Below are 24,092 nucleotides of genomic sequence, written 5' to 3' on the forward strand. Positions count from 1 at the left end.
AGAGGCGAATGTGGTCGCTTGACTATCGAGGCCAACGGAGCACACAGGTGAAATGTCACGACTGTTTGCTAGTGATGAAATTCACTAACCGGAGATTAGGCGGCAGTAAATACAACGGTGAACGTCTAAAAACGCCGCCCTCGCGATATTAACGGCGAGACGGCACCGCTAATCTCTCATCTCGTTTAATTGCGCCGTTAATTTACCTTTGGATTCTCTCCGGCGGGCTACTTAACGTCCCCGATGAGCGCAAAGTAAATAAGCGAATTCTCGATGAGTCATACACGATCGACACATTAAAATCATTAGACGATAAGCTCCTTTAGGAGAAAAAAAAAGAGACTCCGCAAAAAGTATTTCTTTTGGCGCGGTGAATCGAGCCGACTTCGGCTCAAGAGATCGCCGCCTATCCTTTTTAAAGCGCAAATTACACGTTGGCGAATCTCCTTTTCGTCGTCGTAAATTAAAAGCAGCGTCTTCAATTCCGCGCGGAAGAATGGGCGATTGCGGCGCGTCATCGATCACCGCCGAAGATATATTCGCGGATTATTGTACTCTCTTGACATTAACCTACATATGTGAAGGTAATGCGACTTACGCTCGCAGAGGCCAACGTGGACGTTTACAAACGCAGCCACCACGCCTTTCGTCGCCTCTATGAACGGGCGGTACGCACCTTTGTAATTATGTCGCTCTCGCGGTTGGTCGCGCCTATAAGAAGTAATCGCCACATTGAATTGCCCGGTCGAACAAAGCCGCCGAATCGGTGTCGACGACCCGACGCGTCTCTCGTCGTAAACGGTTATAACAATTCTTGAGAAAATTACCATGATTAACTTTTCGTTTTACCTAAACAGCAATTTTTTTTGTACGTTAAATCCAAGCACGGACGGAATAATTGATGTCGATTGGCAAATATTCCGATTCTCGCCCGCGTCTCGCACGTCGACTTACGTCGCCGGCAGGGATCGCGAGTGAAGTAATAACGAATGCAGCGAAGAGAAACCGGAGTACCGGGTTTCCAATTCTAAAACGTGCGCGCGCGCGGTACGACCTCGTGCTCGGCTTAAATCGGATTCCAGGACGTGTGAAATCGCGTCGCCGCGCAATTCCGGGCGAATGCAAGCGGGCGAAGTCACGTATAGCAGCGCCTAAGTGGTCCCCGATACCGATGCTGTCGACAATGTCCGTTCGATTCAGGTGCCCGTCCGGCGCACGCACGCACGCCACACGAACTAAATGTAAACCGGTATATACGCGCGGTATTAAAGTCGATAATCCGGCGCAGAATTTATCTTACGACCCGTCGTCATCGCTGTAACGCCGATGCGCGCGATCGTAGATTTTTTTTTCTTTTCAACCGGCAATTTCACGAGTTCGTCCAACGCCCATCATTCGTTCGCTTCATTATTCCGAAACGTTTGTCACGAAGTGTTTACGAAACTGGTATTCGAGTTGGTATTCGAGAAGAGCGACGAGACGTAAGAAATCCAGAAATCATATTTTCAGGGAAAGCCTGCGACCGTGGGATCTCGAGATGAAGAAATAAGTCGTTCCAACTTGACTATATATATAAAAACGATCTTGCGGCACGACTTGTTTTGATACTTTGCGCCGCTCATGTTCGTTCCACGTCGTAACATCGCGTCGTTGTAATGGATTAGCCGTAATGAACCTACGGTTCGCGTTTCACCTGAAGAAACCCGTTTTCCTTAACGGCTACTAACAATAGCAACGCGATCGTATACCCACGCGAAAAATTAACAACGCGAATGGCCACGCGATATCCGACGGGCGGTGGTGCCATGCGTCCGCGTGAGTCGCGAAACTGCATCTTCGTATGCCTATATATTTTCGAAGGACATCCGCGCGCGCGCGTCTCTCGCGAATAGAGGAAACCGGTTAAAAACCGCCCGCGCGATAAACGTTGTCAACTTTTATAGCCGTTTCAGAAAATACCGACACGGCCCGCGGAACCGCTGCACTTTGCATTTAGAAGAGCATTTATTAAAATGACCGGGGGACGTTTTTATCTTATGCGTCCGATCGTTCCGAGAATACGAAAGTATCGCCTTTTACTTTCGCCTCTTCGCGACGGGAATCCGCGATTCTAATCAAACTTCCACGACAGGAATTCGCGCGCGATTGAGATGCAACGGAGAAGGTAGTTCGGCGAATTTATGCCGTCTCCCCTTAGACGACATCTCGCTATATATTCCAGCCCGGGTCCTTTATCGTCGACCCCAACGAAAGTCGCGCGATATCGTGATGCCCGACGCGCCAATTTCCCTACATTTTCTCAGAGCGAACCGTGCGCCAGACGGACGGCACTCCGGTGCCGCGATCCGCGCGCGATACCTACGTGCGCTTCGCGACGATCGGCGCCCAGGCAAGTGGAGAAAGAGAATATATATCCTCTCGCTTGTGTGTGTCGAAGGTGGCGGGCGCGGGAGAAAGAGAGAGCGAGATGACGAGAGAGAGATATACTTGCGAGAGCTCTCCGGAACGGTCCAGTTCTCATGGATAATCGGACGTGGTACGAGGTACTGCCCGACTTTGCCTGGCCTGCCGGGTTATTTCTTATTCATAAGCTCCACCAGCCACTCTATAGGATGTTTCAGCCTTTTTCCGCGCAAGCTTTGAATTATTCCACGACAAGAGAAAAGACATTTTTCATCTGATAATTATCAAAGATATCTCAGATTTAGCAAGATTGATAGAAAAATTTTTAGGGTGACGAAAGAAAGTTGTATCGGGATATCGATGGATAGCGTTTCAACGATGGAAGATAAAATTACAGTTTTTTTGCATTTCATATTTTTATCAGAATTTCTCTAATGAAGCGTTTCTGTATTTAGAGATGAGAAATTGTTTCATTATTTTTATTTACATCAGCCAGTAGGCTATAGGTATTTGTACGAAAGAAGCTGAAACGCCTTGTACAACTTCCGCTCGGGTTAACGTTCGGCGATACTTTGTGACCCGCACTGCCGCGGCCGAACGCGGCATAAATTTCACTCGCATATAAAATCACGAGAAACCCAAGAGACTCGTCCTTCGTCCTTTTTACCGTCTCTCCGTATGCGTTTTAAACCAATGTTCTTCAACCTGCGCGCATACCATTGACGGTGCGCGCGAGCTTATCCCGAGTGCCTTGCGAGATATCTCGATCGCGCATTGGCGAACGAAGATAAAGTTCTCGCGACAAATTTAAACCGAACTGGATACTGCCGCTGAGAAAGTGTAATATGCAAAGGGATTATTTCACGCGTGCACGGGACGTCTCAGAGATTTTATTGCGGCGGGCGCGTTTTCATCGAGACTACTGATAAGCGACTTAATCCCAGCCGGTTCGTGTGAAAACGAAATGCATTTTATCGTATATCTTTTTCCTTCCCCTTCGTCATATTTCGTATTGTATATATATATTTAATGTGCATAAAATGTAAAAATTGTTTAATTTAAACCAATTATGGAAATAGCGCAGGAAACAATTTCTCAAGGACGTTGATATATGCCCCGATATAAGACGGAAGAGATAAGAAAGCCGTGACAATGGCATTGTTTTCGGGAATTTATTAACTACGAGACGTCGCTTTCGAAAGCGCAGGTTTCACTCTAAGTCAATTAAATGAATCGCGGTGCGGCGCGGCGCGGAGATCTTTCGCACGCTCCCCCCCTCCCCCCCCACGTATTAGCCGTATTTCGCTAAAACGCATAAACTGTTTTCCGCCGCACGGAACAGTTAGTCAGAAATGAGTGTGTATACGCACATGTATACGCGTCTCGCGTATTACACGCCCCACGCGTGTATCGCGCTCGTTATATTGTTTTCTATACTTTTACCGTTTCTACCTCTCTATATATACGCCACTCTCGCGGCCTAGGCTGCGGTCTAAATATACCCACCGGATGAAAAGTACATTAAGATCAACCGCTCGCCTCCAACGTTCCCGTCAAAAAGAATACGAAAGTCGCGATGCACGCGACGATATTTCCGATTACGGAAATGATACTCTCGGTGCATCGCGCACATACATCATGCGCGCGCGCGCGACCGGGATGGATTTTCTTTCGCGTAATACGATGCGATATTACGATCTCTCTTGAAACATTGTCCACTTGTTCGGCGAGGAGTGCCGAGTTACTCGCGCACGATTCGCGCGCCGCCGCGCCGCGCCGCGCCGTGTGGAGAGCACCCCGGCGATCGGCTTTCCATCCCGAGAAGGTAAATGCCGTACTTACGTACGTCGTGCACGGTGTATCGCGTATCGGCGTCGTCGCTGAAATTCTGCAGTTTTGTACGAGGCGCACGATGCGCCTCGATAACGAAGGATGCCTTTCCCTTTCGCGGCCAGAATGCCACGTTCTTCGCTCTCCTCGCGGCTCTCCTCAACTTGCACGAGAAACGCGCGCGGGTCTCCACTCGGCGCTGTATAATTTTCCACTCGTTTCCCGTAGCGGGTCATTATGCGGCCGATTGCCCGGATTCCCTGGGGTCCTCTCTCGCGTCTTCATTTCGTTTCGAGAGAGAGAGAGAGAGAGACGCGCGCGCATTGACGGAATTAACTCTTTCGGCGTTTACGAGCGTCCTCCTCGTGAATTCGTCTCGCGTTTTATTGTCCGCGCTATTACCCTTTAAACGTTTTCAAGTTACGCGTCAATCAGTCGTGCGCGTTGTCGCTTCGTTCGAACGGCTGCCGGATCATTATGGCGATAAAAAGGAGAATCGAATGACGCGCGTAGGTACCTATATCACATTACCCGTTCTCCGAATGTGTGCCGCGAGAGAGAATCGTCACAGCTGCGCGTGTACGCACCGGGCACGCTCCGGGATCACAGGAGGGTGGCTTTGCATTTATTATCCGCGCGCGATCTAGGGTGAGCGACAAAAAGAGCATGCTCTCCTCACGCGTTTCGTCTCTCCCTCCCGAGAGAAAACGAGGCCGCGGATAATGAACGTTAAAATTTGATATTCGATCATTGCCAAACATCGCACATGTGTCACGTAATAACGTGACACCGCACTCGCTGCCCGAGATGTGATTAATACGAGCGAAACGCGTTAAGCTCTGCCTCGTATAGTTGCCAATCTACGCCAAGATGTTCGCCCGCTGCATTATCCAGACGTGGTTCGCGGTCTGCAATCGTTGGTTTGCGCTCAAATTATTCTCCGCGCCGACGAATGTGATTTGCGGTCTCGCAGCCTGTTCTTACTTTGCGTAACAATCGAGGAAACGTAGTAGGCAGCGTTTACGCGAACGCCGTGGACGCACTTCCCGTGCGTTGGTTGCAGGTGCGTTTAAAAGCGAGCGCCTTGACCTAGACAATCGCCTCGAATGGCGCAAGATACTTATTAGCAAGACTTAGACGATACTGCTACGCGCGTCTCTCTCTCTCTCTCTCTCTCTTTATCTCGCGTGGGCGCACGCGAGGGAGGTCGCGGATTAATTTATTAGCCGATGCAATTATCCGTTACTCAATGCCGCAGCCGCAGTCCGTTCGTTCGCGACGTGCCGTTGCTGCCTCTCTCGACATTTCGTATCTCGCGATTGCGATGTTGATTTAATAAGTCGTTGAATTATCTCGTCGAAAGGTAAGACTCTCCCTCTCTGTCTCTCTTTCCCTACCGCTACCGGTCTTAAATTCCCCGTGTAATTACGATCGCATTAAACGCAACTCCGCCTCGCTCTCGCGCATCTATATACTAATCGCACAGCCGGCTATACGTAAACGGCGCCGTTTGATCGCGTAATATAAACTAATATCGCGGCGAACGCTAAGGAGATAGCTGCGAGTTCATCATCACTCGCGGAATAACGTTCGCTAATTTGAAGTAATCATACGCGCGTATATATCCATCGATATTATAGACTCACGATCCGATAATCCGCATTCTGCCATGAAAATTACGTGTAATTATCTATCGTTTAAACGATTACTAGCGATTATGTACGTGTAATGACTTAATTATTCAGATAATCAAGAGCATTAGACCTGCGCGCTAAGAGATGAAAAGCATCCGTAAACTTCCGGCTTTCATGGTCAAGTGCCACGGGGAGGAAGAGCCTTTCAGGGGTCTTTCATGTAGCAAGAGATCGCTTGTCCAGTAAGAAAGTCGCGACGCATCTCTTTGCGCGGCAAATCGCGCAAAGTCGTTGACGAATTATGAATATGAATAGGGACGGCGCGGCGGGTTAAACTCACCGTGGGGAAAATTGTCCGAGTAACGTCTCGAGAACGGCAGGAAGGAGCGAAGTAATAGCGAAGTATGTCGTGTCTCGACCCCACCATCATCGTGGTAATCGTCGATCTACGAGGAGGCGGCCGCCAGAATCCAGCTGACACTCGACAGGAAGTTGCCACTCGAAAATACCATGGCATACATCGATGGGCCTACAAACGTTTACACTACGGTGGTAGATGGATAGACAGATAGCTCGTTAATCGGCTCTGTCATTTTACTCGCTCGTACACGTTTGCACACGACGGAACGAACGAACGAACGAATCGTATAGGACAGTGGGATCTCCTCGTCGTTCTGTAGCCTCGAAATTCCTAATTCCCCCTTTTAAACTCGGGGGAGGCGAGTAATGGCCCTTTTAAGATCCTTATAATGTTAATTAATGTCAGGTGCACATCGGTATATGGTGTTCTCTCCATGTCTTTACCATTAAACTCGTAATTTCGGCGAGAGGCAAAATGTGTAAAATGTACGATAATAAAGCAATAATTCAATAATGTAAATCTTTGAAATTCAAAGAATAACGATAATAATAAATAATAATAAAATATAACTTGACGATTAATTTCTGGACGGAAGGATACGAGAGTGTTAGGTACTGCGAGGGTTCGATATCCGGGGAGGGATATCGTTAATTCGTTGCCCTTGACTTGCAATATTCGTTAGGTGTCGATATACTGATTATATACGTTTAGGCAGCAAACGTACTCGCGTACAAATCTCTCGCCTCTAATCAAATGGTGAAACGAATTTTTTCCTGACGCGGGAGAGGTAATCATACGCCGAAGCTTTATTCCGATCGGGCGAATAGCAAAATCGTGACAGGGGAGGCGTGAGAGGCTGACCGACCTTACGATTACAGAGACGTGTTTAGAGCGCGCCGTGGCCTTAAGGTATCGACATCGCGTTCTCGGCCTCGCATTTAGCGCTAAATGCGACTCAGTGTCGGATTCTCTCAACTTTAACTCGCCCGACACAGAGATTGGATTAAAGCGAATATGCAAGCACGGAATGCAAGCACGCTATCGCCATTGTTTGCTGATGAATAGCTTTGTGAGTGAAAGATTTGCGTCGGTGCTCGTTACAACTCGAGATTGAGACAGACAACTCAAGACGGAAAAAAAGCAAATCGAAAGTAATCGATAAGCGGTCATGGAAATGTCAACCAAACTGGGTAGGCCAAGGGGGGTCAGCTGGAATCCCGTTGTCAGGCCTGTAGCAAGACACGTTGCACCCTCGTATTCTTTAACGTGTTCCAACAACGATTTGAATTGCGCAAAGCAGTGAGATACGCACTTTGCGCTCGGGAAATGAACTAAATATCAAAGTGTGCATGAGAGATTCTCAGAATTTAATAGATTATTTAAATAACAGTTAAACTATATTGTCATTAATTTTATTCCGTCCGGCACAACTATGCAATCAATGAATATTTCTTTATATCTAAATTTTATTCTTGTAGGGAAAAAATTATCGTTACGATTCTAGTTTCAGTGTGTATGTGTGTGTATTACGGTTCCTCATCTCTAAAATCAATTTCGCATTGTCTCCTGATAATTGAGATTTAAAAGCCAAGGGATCGTTCGAAGTGACATTTCTTGCGGGTTCGCACATTCGCGAGCAGCATGACGTACGAGTACACAATCGCGATTCCCGACGTTTCGGATCGCCGTTCGCCGGTCGTCGTAAAATGCGGCTGTATACTCTCCGATCCGCGCCGCGCTAACGCGCAGACGGAGTTTCGCGGGTCTTAACAACGTCCATCAGCAGCCAAGTCGATACGATAGGTATAATGAATGAAGCACGGCGTTTAGCCTCGCACGAACAAAGACGCTGAATCGCAATCGTCACGATCGGCTCGACACGTAACGTATACAAGTACTTATATGTACGGAGCGCGCATTCCGCGTTGCCGCACGCTCTATCGTTTGTGCGCGCTGCATCTGATGTATACGGTATACGCTCGCCTATTTATAGTATAGACACAAAGTGCAGAAATAACTGGATGTCGATACGGCGCTATTAATTTCCCGGCACTGTATACACGTTCCGGCACGTCCTCTGGAGAATCCTCGTCGTTACGCGAACCCGAGCTCCTTATCTCCTTGATACATTGACTTGGCCCGCATTAGCATTCGCGGCTTGCATTTTAACCAACTATGTGCATGCAATAAACGTCTGGAACAGGTATAACGTGTACATACGTCGCGCGTGGTTTTTCCGCTATTAGATATCGCGTTATCGCAAACGCCGTGGATCCCATTTACCTGACAGGAATATCTTCTGATTGAAACGTGTGATAATAACGTGGATATTAATTTGCAGCTAATATATCCTATACAATCAAGCACGTCTAATTAATATAATAAATAGCTCGTAGCCTCAAGTCAATTATTACTCGTCATACTCGGCAAATGAAGTGGTCGATGCGCACGAGCTTGGTGATTGCGTCGAGATAAATCGCGAAATGGGAATTATGCGTGGAAAACGCGTCGCTTATCGGGCCACGCGTCTCCAATGGGGTACCACGACTTAATCGATCACCCTGGAATGCCGCTACTGTCGCACACCGAAGGAGGCCGATTTATTACCCCGCGAGAACGCACCGCGCACCGTATGGATTTCAGTTAGGGCGCGGTGGAGACGAGAGGGAAGGTCTGGCATTCCAGACGCGCGCGCGAGCGTCGACGTCCCTTTCGCTGCGCTCGTCGACGTTGAGGATGTTGGACTCCTCGGCGTGCGACTCGCGTACCAATCGGGTCATTTCTATGTGGAGTGCAATGTGTCAATTTCCTTTTTTTTTTTCCCCGATCAGCCATCTCGGATCTTCTTAGGTCGAGTTGCGGGGAAAGCTTTCGTATTCGAAATGGTTGTGCAAGTCAGAGAAATATACGATAATAAAAAATGAATAAATTTAGCAAGCTCTTCGAATGAATTAAGCTTGAAATGCGAAATATCGATCTAACTTATATATTCACATGCTTCTTTCAATCTTATGGATCTCAGCACGTTTTTGCAAAATGCCGCGTAGATTAAATCCTTGTTAATGAGCCGTCGGGCGCTGCACGCATCTCGGCGCGCATTGAACCTCAACACGTGCGCGTTCTGCCAGGAAAGTCAGCGGCACGTTAACTGGAAAATTATGCAAAAACCACCGTAATATTTACGGAGCCACTCGTCGTCGCTTCGCCAAGATGTGGGAAAATAAAGAGGTCGGACATAAGTCGGGGCGACTCTCGGTCATTTGCGAAGTGGACGACAGACCATTATGCGGCGGCGCAAAATCGGCATTAGCGCACGTGTGCATATAAGACGCGCGTATTATGCGCGATGGTGTGCCCGGTCCCCCGATCAGCAAATAGTGGAATGTTATAGCCAAGCTAACCGGAAAGCTCGTCGGCGCGGCATCGCCGTCGCCGCACGCACAGGTGGCCGTTTAATATAAAAACACTTTATAATCTTCGCGCGCCTTGATTTACCGCGATTAACTGCATTCGGCGCAGTTAATCAGCGACCGTCATTAACCCCAATTACGAAACGCCGCAAATTAATATTCAGTCGGCCGATTTATTACACGATTCGTCGACTCGTTTCGATTCAATGTCAGACTTGGCACGCAGAATTATTATTTATATCTTATACTTACTTATATATATAAGTATATTTACTTAATATTTTATATTACGCACGCACGCACACACACACACACACACACACACACACACACACACACACACACACACACACACACACACACACACACACACACACACACACACACACACACACACACACACAAGTGTACAATATAGCAATATAGCAATATATTATATATTACTCTGTTACTGCTATATTTTTCACAGCTGTGAAAGATATAGACATTGTAGACCAGATAGCGAAGCGAATAAAGACGAAAAATTCTAAAATGGCCGTGTTTCGATCTGTAATGCGATTTTTCGATGTCTACGTAGACTTTCCCACGCGAATAAAATCACGTAACGTGGTCTTTATCGCGCGAATAAATTTCTTTCGTTTTCGCGAGAGGGTTTTTGCACCGACTAGCACGGCGCATCGTAATAACGAGTCGGGTTCCTACGCCGTTGCGCGGATACGCGCGTGCATTAGCATAAGCCCGGTATGCGAGATAGTCGAGCGCGTAGGCGTATATAGATACAAACACGCGGGACACAAAAAGGAGCAATAAGATCGGAAAGAAACGGCGGAGGTGGAAAAAAGACCGAGGACACCGACCGAAAAGGCGTAAAAGACGGGCACGAGAGAGAAAGAAAAAGCGCGAGGAAGACGTAAGGAAGCGGGAGTGCAAACGGGTGCGCATGGGTTACCCGATAAGATATGCGCGAAGCTATTTCTGTATAGAACGTACGTTGACGACAGGCGCGGATTACGGGAGATAAGCGCGGCGGATAAGGAGAGTAACGCGTAAAGGACGGGCACCTTCTGCGCGATTCCGATCGCTTTATTTACAAGGAGTCGGGGTTTGCACTCAGCACACACCTTGGGCCGAAACGTTGATATTTGAAACTTTACGATAATTGCAATACAAATACGTACTTGTTTGATTGTTCTAGTCATTAAAACTGATTAGATTATTTCTCGCGCAGAAAATAATTAAAATGAATGCGGCCACGCGGATTATTACCAATACTTGATGCATTGCAAAACGACTATGAATGGAATCTTCAGGTACTCGAGCTTGTAATATCTTAACCAAAATGGAATATTTCGATATGTCCCGTCACGGCAGTTTCCCTATATCAGCAAAGGCGCCGTAGTGAAAAGCGAAAAAAGATAGAAAGAGACGCTCGAGATTAAGCGATCATTTTCGCACGTTGCACTGGCATTGGAATTCAAATGCGTCAGGAACCAGGGTCACGCAGGATTATCTCCTCGCTCGTAAGAACTCGTTTTTGCAAAATATCGACGCTTTCACTTTATTCACTTTCACAGGTTGCTTTATCTTTAATTGAACTCTCGATTATCTCAGTTTAAATAAAACGTATTTAATCTGATTGTACGGCGAACGCAATCGTTGCCGTCGGGTTAAATCGACCCTCGGGCGATGCGGGAGTTAATTCGATGGTATACGTACCGAGGCAGGTGATCGAGTGGTCCGCGGGTGGTCGTAGAACGTTTCGCGCCCATGCCGCCCTCAAAACCTCGAGGGCGCAGGGCGGTCCGCTAACCATCAGCACACCCGGCGACACGTGGCCCTTGTACCTTAGCTGCCGGGTCGCATCCACCAGAGCCGCGTTCCACCAGCATTTGGAATTCGCTTCCAAGAAACTCTGCGACATACAACGAAATAACCTTTTACCTGTATTTCGTAATGGAAATGTCTATTTGCCAAAATTATATCAAATTATATTAAAAGTTACACAGTAAAAGTAATTAGTATTCAATTTTTTTGAATTTTTTCACTCGTAAACATCAACCACTTGTTTGATAATATTGTTCTATAATTTGTAAATATTTTTTATAAACTCCCCATGTTCGCGAACGAATATGGTTTTACGACAGAAAGATAATCTTCGCGAAATCATGCGACTGTATAATAATAAAACATCGTTCGTCGTATTTTGCGTTACCAATAAAAAAAGGTCGTTACGCGTCGCGCGATAAAAGCCGGCGAGTGACCCTCTAAAATATTGCTCGGTGGCTAAGTGTTTATCTCTCCGTGGAGCCGTATGGCGTTTCACCCTCGTCGTAACTCGGGGACGAAACACGATTCTACCCCTATGGATGTTTCCTAGAACCCCCGCGTAGTTCCGCGTCGCAGAATGAGCCGTGATAGGGTCGAGAGCCCCGGACAATGCTCATAAACGAACGGCCCCACAGGATTTTTCTCCAGCCCTGTCTTCTCTTCCCTCCTCGTCCGGCTAAACCATGAAATTAGTGCGGAGTGCTGGAATCGATCGGCGCGAACTCAGGGTGATTTATAACAGCTCTCGTTCGAACAATCGATGCGATCAGTTTCCACAATTGTGAAAAGTGTGCGGCTTTCCCATTGTGCTCGTATGAGCAACGGCTACATACGCGAAAGGAGACTAATTCGCCGTATCGTGAAAATTTATTACGTCAACTATGTATAAATTGATCGGTAAAATAATTATCTTCGATATATTTGGAGTTACATATCTTGTTATGATACACAGTAAATATCTCATGCTAAATCGTGTAATTTGCTGAATTGCCGGTGTAGATGAAACAATGTAAGATAATGCTGGGGTACACGCGGACGCGGTCGTTAAAATTTCACAGTGGCGTCAATTCAAGCCACTTTGCGTCTCTCGCTCGAACGGAAAGACAACGGACGTGGCAGCGAGTCCAATTTAATCCCGTGTAATAAAGAATACAATGCGCGCCGCGTGGATAAGACGATTTTGCATCTAACGGCAACGTAAGAGCAACGTAGGATCTCCGGACTTTCACCATCCGGAAGTCGCCGTATAGCGGAGCCGTACAGCGACGGTTACCCTACTACCAAATGACGGAACCTCCGTGTAGCCGCTGCAAATTACACATCCGTGATCGATCTGATTCGCCGCGAGAACGACCGGTCCCGTTTTGTGTCTGTGCAACGGAGCACGGCGCAAACATCCACCCTTGCCAAGGCTGCGTTTCGTATTCCGTCGCAGATGTACGTTCATCGTTCGCGGATCGTCGTATCTCCCGCGTATATGTATACATAGGTCGAGAGAGACTTTCCACGGAATAACTCAACGAAACTTTTACGATCGCGGCAACCGCGCCGTCGGTTTACGTGACATCTTTTAACTTTTAACTCGAGATATTTCGTAACGAGCGTACCGCGATTTTTATATTTAATCGCAAGTATTCCCGTCGCGAGGCGCGACACGCCTCTGAATCACTGCCGTCCGCGTAATGACGTTACTTAACGTCACGAAACGAAGCGCTCGCTTTCGATCGCAATCGGATTCTTTTATCCCGAGGTATTATTACAATCTCTTGTGGCGCGGAGGAGCGGCAGCGTCAACTTTCGTAATCGCGGCGCGGCGGCGCGATTACGACATCGCGGCGCGAATTTTCGACACTCCGGCGAGGATGGATATTGTAATAAAGGTGCAACGCTCTCGCGCGTGCATGTGGGCCGGTTTATTAAATCGTCTGCGACGCGCAGACGGCGATTTTCAGCAGGTGAAACTTTTCGGTTACGTCAAAGCCGTGCTTCCTCGAGCTCTCGGCGCACGGCAGCTCCCCCGCGTGGGGGAGCTGCCTCTCGGTGTGTCGGATCAACCGAGCGGACACGATCGATTTCACGAGATCGTGCCTTCCACCGATCTCTTTCTCCCGACGCGATCGGGACACCTTCCTACAATCGAATTACTCTTAACGCTTCGTTTTTTTCCGCCCGGTTGAACACGCTAAACGGAGAAAAGCGCCACTTTCGCAATTTTAAGGAAATTTCGTCCGTCTCTTAACCGTCCCTTTCGTAATCTTGGCTAGACTTTACGAAAACATCCTGGAACGTTTAATCATACGCTCTAACTGCGCCGACGATCGAATCTACCCTATCTGTGCTACAGCTATCTATGCTACAAATACATGAATAAAATTTATAATTTTTATGATCGCCCATATATCGTGTAGATCTATTCGTGCTCTTACTTGTAGCAGTCTAAGTCCAAAATGTCGGCAAGAGAGTTGATGCGTAGATACGTAAAAATATCGCGTTACATCGCGGAATGTGTCGGGGTGGGCAACAGGATATGCTGATAAAGTAGACACTCTCTTGTTGTCCATGGGAGGATCTAACCGTGAGACGTGAGAGTGCGACAGTTCTGAGTTAACCATAATTAGCGCTGAACCAGCTACCATGTCTCCTGTATCCAGCCTAGCTGCACGCCAACTAACTGTGCGAAAAAGAGGGCTTTGATACGGGGGATCCGCTAAACGCAAATTGGCGTTACCGTATTGCGACGAACGTTTTACGTTCCGCAAGATAACACAAGCTCCGTCTCCAAGAATAACGCTTTACAGATTCTCACTTAATCTGCAGAAAACGAGCGTCGCAAATAAACGTTTATCAGGTCGAAAGTTATATAAAATAGCCCTCAAATATAAACGATTCCGTATTGAATGAATCAAATGCCATCCCTTGAAGTCGTCCACACGATTATCTTGTATTTATTCTCGAGACCTTGTATACATTCTGCCCCCTAACTGCCCAGAAGATTATAAGTTGCAGATATCGAGGGGAATAGAGTAGAGCGAAATATACGAACGACCGGGAACGCCGAGGGTGGAACATTTGGGAAACATAGGATAACGATGAAGAAGAGATAACGTAGAATTGGAAATCAGATTGGAAATCGCAATTTCTTCTACCGTACATTTCTTTATAACACTCGAAAAAATGGAAAGAGTTCCGTACGGCAACAAGTTCTTTTTATAACTGCACTATTCGACGCCATATTTGACCCTGAGATTAAAACAAAATAAGCGTTCGCGGTTTGCGAAGGAGAAATAAAAGTAAATCACGGAGAAATGCAAAAGTGTTAGAACGAGCCTATTGTTGTTCGGCGGCGCGGTGCTTATTGGCGCACGTAACATACATATTGCGATTTCCATACCGGCAATGAACTTGTGGCAATACGGTCTATAGCGTGTTGTACGGTCGTTGGCTGCCCGTTAATTATTATGCAATATACTCGCCGTGCACTCTCCCACCGCGCGTATATGGTTATCCTTTTAAAGCTCTAACCTGAGACGCCGCGCACGAACGTGAGCGGTTAACGGAGTCGAACGAAATATACCAGAAACTTATTGCCAGCGCCATTCGCACTGCGGTATTATTGCGCTCTGCGTCGGGCTTATCGATCTATCAATATCCTATACTAGCGTCGCGAGTACATTAATCCACTAGTATATGTTCGACAACCAAAACTGCTATATATGTATATGTAGTATCTTAGGTATCCGTATTGTGAAGCACGTGGTATGTGTGGCAGAGAAGATGATCGAGATGAGCTCTAATTTTATTTTACAAGACGCTACATTTTGTTGCCGAAGAAAAATTATACGAGACATTTTAGCCTCTGAAAGTCGTTTTGCAATTGCGAAATTGATCTATTTATCAGCCATTACCGGATGACAGGCGTCAAGATGTTCGCCCGCGCCCGTCGTTTCGAATTTTGATCAGCAACCCCCTATAGTCCCGCCTGGGTACGCGGATTGCAAGCATAAATCACGATAACGTAATTTATATGCTAATATCGCGAGTGCAGCGTGCGCTCGAATAATACGTTGGGCGAGAGACGCCGGGATCTCTTTTTCTCCCTAGCTCTTTTCTCTCTAACTGGGTATAGTTACATCCAGATATGGACACCATCACATACTCTTAATTATTCGTCATGTCAATAGAGAGTCAATAAAGACTCGTCACACAGAAAAAACCGACTAACCCTCAAAATATTTTTCCTGACCATGCATGTTTCATTATTCTCGGTTCATACAAAAAGCTTATAACCTGTGCCGAATTAAAATAAGCAAGAATAAATTATCCAAGATTAATAACGTCCACGATGATTTAACGTTAAATAACGAATAACATTAATATTTATATATCGTAAGGCAGAAAATAAGCCCCGACATTCCATGTCATCGTTAATCTATGACTCGTGAAAGAAAGCGCGACAAGAAGAAGGGGTACCGACGGCACCCCCTCTTTCCCGTGTATTTTTTTGTAATTAAATCGGCAAACAAATAGACGATCGTGCGCGAATTGCTTCGAGGCGAATGGGCATCCCGCGGATAAACGAGTTCTCGAGGCGCGGGAGATAAAAGTCGAGCTGGCTCGTGATATACGTTGCGTGGTGCTGATTTACGAAGTCGGCAATGGACGAGGACGACGACAACGGCGACGACCGATTCCGCTTTCAACGGCGCGCCGGCCAGGAAAAACGTCGATGAACGGGAGAGCCCGAGAGTGAGGTGGCTGAACCTTGGCCGAACCCTCGGACCAACACCAAGTCCGACCCGCTCGAACGACACGCGCTTGGCTTGACTTTATTGTTCTAAGTGCCGCGCACTAAGTTACGTTCTGAGTTCGTGGTTCCAAGTCGCGCAAATATTACGCTCCGACGATATTCGCGATTGATCGTAACCGAACAGAGCCCCACACACGCACACATTTAGGTTTTCCTTTTCAATTTAAATCTAAGAAGAGACGATTCACGAGGCTGTAATTAAACGGCATTTTTTAAGTACAACGCTTTCATTAAAATGGGTTACTATATATTCAAGCCAAAAGTTACATCGCAATCAAAAGATATATAAGTTTATCACACACGGGAGTTCTTATATCCTGACAGTGATCGATCGTGGATGTTTCTGTGATGAAACGTCGATTCCACAAACATGTTGTAAACAAGCGAATGTAACAAACTGATGCACACATACTGCGGTTATAGCCGTGGCCGAGTAACTCGTCGTGAACTATATCGTGCTTTTTCTCGTCTCGGCGTGGCGACGTGCTCGTGGCGGAAATCGTCACGCGGATGGAAAGTGTCCGCCGGATCGTTGACTACGTCGACCATCCCCGAGGCGATGCGCGATCGGTGTATCGTAATAACAGTGATTTAAAAACGTCACAACGAGCGGCGACGGCCGGCAATGCACTCGCGAGAGCCGTCGAGGAAGCGTAAAGTACCTTTTTCTCGAATGCAGACTGTGCACCTGAAAGGCCTCGATAAATCTTGTAAACAACTTTGCGGATCAAAAGCCGTATCGAACAATGCCCTATTATTTAGTAACCTGATATTACTATGGTAATAGAACCTTATTGTCGTTCGTTCGTCATTGTCGCTTTTCTACCGTAAGAAAAGTTGAATTTAAAACCTTTAATCTCATCGAAAAAAGATAATCCGATCACTCTGCCATTAATTTATATAGATATACTAATTACATATATATATATATATAATATTATTTATACATATATATATACTTAACGTGTTATTAATATAATAATTGATATACGTGATACAATATGTATAATTATATGTAGTATTATTTTATTTTTATATATTTTGTTTTGTCAATTTCCATCGTTAGTACTTATTAATTACCTGATGGGGAAGCCGCGATACAGAATTTCATTTAACGTTCCTCTTTGGATAAAATTAATCGATAGAATACAATGTTCTGAATAACGACCGTATCGCGATATCGATGCTGCACACGGCGATGCTTTTGACGACCGCTCCGTTGAAAAGCGATTGTATCTTCGTCGATCGATTATTATCCGCAGACATCGATGAACCGGCCAGTACATAGCGCGAAACCATGCGGAACCGCAATACCGATAGAACATACATAGAACATACATAGAACGGTTTTTGCAGTAACGTCTAATTGCCTTAACAATTACAGAACGTCGATCTAATTCACTCTCGCGACCTCGAGAGATTATATCTTCTCTCATATGAACAACGCCGAACGCGATTTCCTGCTTTTATATACGAGGTATTCCAACTTCCACATACGTTATTTCACATTTGATTTGTTTCACAGTTATAATAGATTTGTCCTTAACGAAGATATTAAAGGCCTTTTAATTTTCAATTAGCTGAAAGAAAATTTTCAACGTTTTAAATTTACTGCGGAGCATTAAAAATTTCGATTTTTTGAATGCTTCAAGAATATATATAGTCTCTGAGAGTCCGAAAAAGTGCTATTCTTGCATGTTCAACGGTTCAGCACCCTCACTTTGTCACCGTTATCGACGTTCCTCATTATTAACCCTGGAAGCGAGAGCCTCGCTCGTTGACTTTTCCGCAAGGGTGCTTCTCCGCCGAGTACGTACTCGTTGAAAAGTGAGAGCACTTCGTTATTGCGAACAGTCACGTTCGCAGCTTTATTTCGACACCAATAACCTTTGCCCAATTTTTGTGATCATGCCCAAAAATATATCTCTATCTAAACAATTTATAACACACGCAATTATTACTTACACATTTATTATTTATTATTCACTTCAACTTATTATTTTACTTCATTACTTATCTATATTAATTACTAATTTTTTAATTTTTATCTCCCGTGATGAGTAATTCATAACATCGCTTATTACCGATGTTATTACGCGCTTCTCTCACGTGATCGGCCATATCGGCACGAGCTTTAATACGATTTTCCTGACCAGACAGTAGACCGCTGTTGAATATTCAGTGGTTACGTGTTACGCATTGGTGGCGATAAATTCGAGACGAGCTGCATTACGACGCGCACGGCGCCGCCGCCGCTGCCGTCGTCGTCGCCCGGCGGCGCGTCTCTCGTTTCGCCGCCGTTTATTTCATCCGTGGAAGGAATTCTGGACGTAAAACGCGAAATTTATTATCGAAGGGCCGGACACGCCGGCCGCGAGACCGAGCTTCCGCCGTTTATCCTGCCGCTCCTCGATTATGCCAACTTTTGCGAAATTGCTCGTAATTCACATTGTCTCATTGTGGCGTAACGGTGCGGGCAATCAACGTTCGCTTTACCGTAAAGGACCCGCGCGCGCCGCGGGTCGACGAGAAGAAGGAACAAAGCGGAGGGCATGGAGAGTCGGAGCGGGGTGCCTCTCGTCGCAACGGCGCTCCGACATTCTCGCTTCCGTTGAACTTTTCCGGCGCCGACGAGCAAAAAGACCCATGAACAGAAAAGACGGGCAATGCTGTTTGTCGAGAGACTAAAGGCATCACGTATCGTCAAAAACTCGCCGGGTACGTGACGCGACAAAAAGATACCAATGCGGCGTTTACGCAACCGAAAATCAACGGAAACGAAGATAACGCGAAGATAACTCACCTGAAATAGATTGTAGCCCTTGTCGTACATCCACATCTCGTCGGCTGGATGTTCCTTTGGACTTTCCCGTTGGCCGGCGTTTGCGACATGAGGAGGCGAACCTCGGATCAATTGAATCGCCAGGGACCTCTGCAGGAGCAAGAGGCATCGGGAGGGCCCGGGGCCTCCAGGGCCCGTTCCGTCTCCTAAGATCGAGGACATTGCGAGGGTCCACCACCTAACGATGTTGATAATAGGGCGGTGGCATTACGAAATCTGTAACAAGAAAAATATATATTCAGCATTTTGATCTGGAGTAGACCGTCAGGATTAATCGATACATTAGATCAAAATTGATCTGCTTAAATAATACATATATTATAATAAATAATATATTCCTAATTAATTCTGTCTCAGAACAGAACTGATGAATACGAACGTAATGAAGGAGGTGAGAAACTGATTATGAGATTAATCGAAAAGTATAAAAAGTTAAAACGAGAGGCGTCTGCAGTCCCATTCGTTCGGTAGAACAGAGTTACATAAAAAAAGGCGCCCGGACGATTTTATACCGTAGTTACATAACCGAAAACTGTATAGACACGCTTGATAGCGGAGGACTGCGAATGACCTGCAATTTTACGCAACGGAGACCTCCGTCTCTCATCTGCCGTGCTGTCTTACGTCCAATTATTCTTATCGTCGTACCATGGAGAGAGATAAACCGGCGGCGAGTTCATCGCACTATTATACGAGTTCACGAAAGTTACAGACGACGTGAGAGACTCTCTGCGCGAAACCTCCTTTACACACGCGTGTGTCCGTGACGCATATACAGCTGCTTTTTATTGAGCGTGCGTTGCAGGCGAACCCCGCTCGCAGGATACACGCGGAAAATCTAGGATCAGTGGTTCTCGACCCATCGTAGATTTACGCTCGATCAAAATTTGGCCAAACGCGAATTATGTGTCTAATCAAAAATTCACTATATAGTATGGGCTTTCATTCAATGCAAATTAAAAAAAATTTTTTTTTTATAATTAATTACATCTTGTATCATTAATATATGGCATTATGTACATTGTTGTATTATTGACTCATATTTTATTTCAGAAAAAGATAAAATGCAGGCTATATTTTTCTAAAAACTCATATTAGGTAATACGTAAGGACAGTTGAGAAATCCTGTTAACGTCGTCGTCTTTCATCTTCTAAAGGCCAGAAGGCAACGTCACGTATTTCTATATTGTATCAACACTTCCCACCTCGGGGTATCTAATTGATTTAGCCTAGCCGCCCATAGCTGAAGGGTGGAACACCCTTACTCATGAAAATCCACCATCGCTCGTGAGAGGCGAAAGGCGAAACGTCGGGTAATAAGAAAAAGGGATGGTCGCCCTGCGCTGCGCATTGTCGCAGCTCTTTCTCTGGAGCCGAGCCAGAGACGCAAGATAGCTTCATCGATTCGACGGTCCGTGTACATACGTGAATTCGATCTGACCTTAATTGCCAGACAGCTCCGAGCGGCCAAATGTGCCGCAGTACATCCGGATATGGAAGCAGTAGAGATTGTGGCAGATGAGCCTTGCCTTACGAGTCAAGTTATTTTAAGTGTTGAAAAACAACGAGCAAATTAATTTTCCAAAACTATATCTATTCTTCTTGTTTTAGAAAAAAAGTAATAAAAAATGTGTATAGAATTATATCGCGTTGATGAGATTAAATTGAAATTAGATTTAATTAAATATACAATGCGGAAAGATGCAGCGGGCATCTCGAGGTTTAGTTCACTGATATTGTCTTACGTCCCATTTATCTGTTTTCCGATAGCGATGAACATCGAATCGTTTTATTGGAAAGTCCCGCCTGGTTAATGGTAGCTAAAGTTCACCTCCTGACATCGATAGATGTCTGATAACGTATAGATAAGATACTTTATGATGCGTGACGAGCGTACGGGACACGCCGGTGTACCGCAACTATCGCATTATTTTTTAATCGGAAGATAATTGGATAGTTAGTGGTACACGGTCTTCTGTATGCTGGTAATAGACGACGTTGAATAATCCCCTGTGAAATGGCGACCTCTCTCACGCGATCGCGACGCACTGGTGATATCCCGCGGGGATATATATCGAGAAAAGAAAAAAAAAAGATTCGCTCAGATAGGAAGGAGAATAAGATTTAATAGCGTCTAATCTTTCTCGCGTTGTTGTTCGTTCGCGCTGTCTGTCGCGCGCCATCCGCTCTTTGAGCGCGCGGTTGTCTGGCGCACTTTTATCCATCGTATCTCGGAGTATCTCATTCTCACCGATACAATGGGGCAATTTTCGCAACGTACGTTGGCAAATAGTTTGTCCTATCTGCCTATCTGGAGAAGGTAGACGATCAGTTCCGATGCAAAAGAAATTTTTCCAAAACGAAACGGAATTCGAGAGAGGGAGAGAGAGAAGAATAAGGAATCCCCTTCTCGCGAGCCATCAGGCCTCCTTCGTGCCGCGCGAATCGAACCACACGATTTCACCTTGTACCAGTTCGTCGGGCGGAAGGTGTTCGACCGTGCCGTATCGCGGAAAAAGGACTTCCTGCCGTATGACTCATTCGCCACGCGCGTCGTCGGATCGCGACGGGCTCTCATTAATGTCTCGCCAATTGTGACCGCACCACGACGCACCCGCGCCCGCATCCGCATCGCGCCACGTCGTCGCGCCGTGCCGATGCGCGCCGTTGCATCCCTGAACCTGAACCGCGGATCGCCAATCGAATCGCGTGGGACCGACGCACGCGGCACTGGCGACGTTGATTAGCGTTCGCTCGTTTAATTTTAAATAATGTCTCTCTTTGAATCCTCATAGCGCGCGAGTCACGAGCGACCCGGATTCCCCGATCTCTTCTATTATAATCGTAATTATAGTAATCACGGCCGTCGATCGGTCCGCCGCGCCGCGCCGACCGACAAGAACGGGCAAGGCGACGACGACCGACGTCTCGTCGGAAATAGGAAGAATGCGATCCGCGTTAACGCGGCTATTCTCCTCGCGGTCGATCCCCCATTCGATCGCTCGTAAAGACAAGGTAATTTCCCGCACGAGATTAACACGTTTACGGAGAGAAACATACAAATCGCCATGCGAAACGACGGATACCGTAACTTAATTACGCGCCCCGTAGCTCCCATAAGTTACCAAGTAGGATTACACGTTTGGGTTAAATCGAACGATAACTGCGCATCAGATATACGTTAAAAGTGCTGAAGATAATGCATTCCGAGCTCGCCTCGTTTTATCGTCACCTTTCCTAGCCTGGAATGCTATATTCATAGCCCTCTCTAAATAGACATCGCCTTATATATATATATTTTTTTTTTTAAAGCGCCTTACGCATACACCGAAACGAGTTCCGCGCCGCTTTATTATCCTGCGCCTACTGAAATAGCCGCGTCATTACGTTCCTGCTAGACAACTTGTCCGACAATTTGTCGAAGCGCAAAATCTCTTCGATAAATCTCACCGCGCCGTCTTTCTCCGAAATTTTTTTACACTCCTCTTTTCCCCTTGTCGATGAATAACGCGCCAGGCCGTAGGGGGTTGTTAAGAAAACAAACTTTCATATCCAATGAGCAAATTCATTCTTCGCGTGACATAGTATGCGCGCGCTCGTTCTGCGTATATCCTTCGACGTATCGTCGACCTTCTCGGCGGCGAGGACCAGCCGCCGGAGTCCGGTTGCCGCGGAGTCGAGTGTCTAGAAAGTACTTCTCGCGCGCGGAGACCATTCTCGTAAAACGTGTAACGGGAACGATCAAATAACGTCTCGGCCTAATGGAAGTCCAAATAAAGACAAATCTACGTCCACGCCGTCGTTGATCTCGCCGGAGATGGCCATTGAGATCTTAAACGAGAAACGAGCCGGTTATCAATGACTACATCGGCTATCGCTGGTAGTCCCAAAGTACGATGAATTCTTACGTCAGTCTGTCGATGAGAACATAAATAGAAAGCTCCGACCGGCTGTCACCTCCGCTTGACGTTGTGGAAACCACGTAGAGTATAGACCATTAATGTCTAGGAGTTTCTTTTTAATTACGACAAAGAGTATCAATATTAATATTTCCAAATACGGGAGCAATTATTGTGAGAGAAAACGGGAGTGAATTATCTTGAATACGAGTGAATTACACCTATAGCGAAAGAGCGGAGATTCGTCATCGCTACCGACGTGCCTTTCGGTGATTCGGAGAAAAAAAAGTTGCGTGACTCTCGCCTTGCGCGACCGACATAGCTCGACGTAATAGGATATATCGAGAAACTCAAGACGCGAAATTACCACACCACGCCAAGTTTCCATTTAAGAATCACATAATTGTATCCTCCGAACTCCGGGCTTAATTAGCGTTACGCTGGGAGTTCTATCGGCAGACCTGTCGCATTAGCGCATTATATGCACTGGATTATTGCATACCGAGCGACCATTGGTATACGCACATCCGTATACGAACGCGTGCATCTGTTTTGTAACGCGATTTAAGCCGATCGTGAGACACGATCGACGTAAAGTAGGCGAGATAAAATAACGTTAATAGCAATAACTTATTTAAGTGTAACACGATATGTCGAATAACAGTTTTAAACTATAAAACAGAAATGTTATTACACGGAAAGAACGGTTTTGCTGAAGTATCTAAAAATTTAGCTATAGATACGGGATCTGAAAATAATTTTGCTGCACGATCAAAATAATTATAGTATTATAGGTCGCTAAAGTATGATGATAACGCTGTAAAAAATTTTGACATTTCAGCGATCAGTTTGAGCGTCCTACGTAATTATTTTGATTGCTCAACATAATTATTTTCAGATCTGTATCTAGTTAAATTTTTAGATACTTCAGCAAAACCGTTCTTTCTATGTAACAATAATAATTTCAGCGTAAGTATTCAAATTAGACACGTAATATATTGTTAATTTGATCCTATACAAACCAAACTATAGAGAAAGAGAGGGGAACAGATGTTCCAGCTTCCTCGTGGCACATACAC

General features: G+C 46.0%; 1 protein-coding gene across 2 annotated transcripts in view; it reads right to left on the bottom strand.

Annotated features, from left to right (window-relative positions):
• Nucleotides 1-24,092, bottom strand: part of Knockout (Stork-head domain-containing protein knockout) — a 72,446-nt gene that overhangs the window by 16,631 nt on the left and 31,723 nt on the right. For both annotated transcript variants that reach the window (XM_077418031.1, XM_077418029.1), the window contains exons 2-3: nt 19,076-19,330; nt 11,355-11,550 (exon numbers count right to left, since the gene is read on the bottom strand). In XM_077418031.1, coding sequence (XP_077274157.1) covers nt 11,355-11,550; nt 19,076-19,276 — 397 coding nt within the window. In that variant the 5' untranslated portion in view covers nt 19,277-19,330. The remainder of the gene's footprint in view (nt 1-11,354; nt 11,551-19,075; nt 19,331-24,092) is intronic.

Source organism: Temnothorax americanus, unplaced genomic scaffold (genome assembly GCF_048541705.1).
Source record: "Temnothorax americanus isolate GAGA-0224 unplaced genomic scaffold, ASM4854170v1 Scaffold5, whole genome shotgun sequence".
In the NCBI taxonomy this organism is placed as follows: Eukaryota; Metazoa; Arthropoda; class Insecta; order Hymenoptera; family Formicidae; genus Temnothorax; species Temnothorax americanus.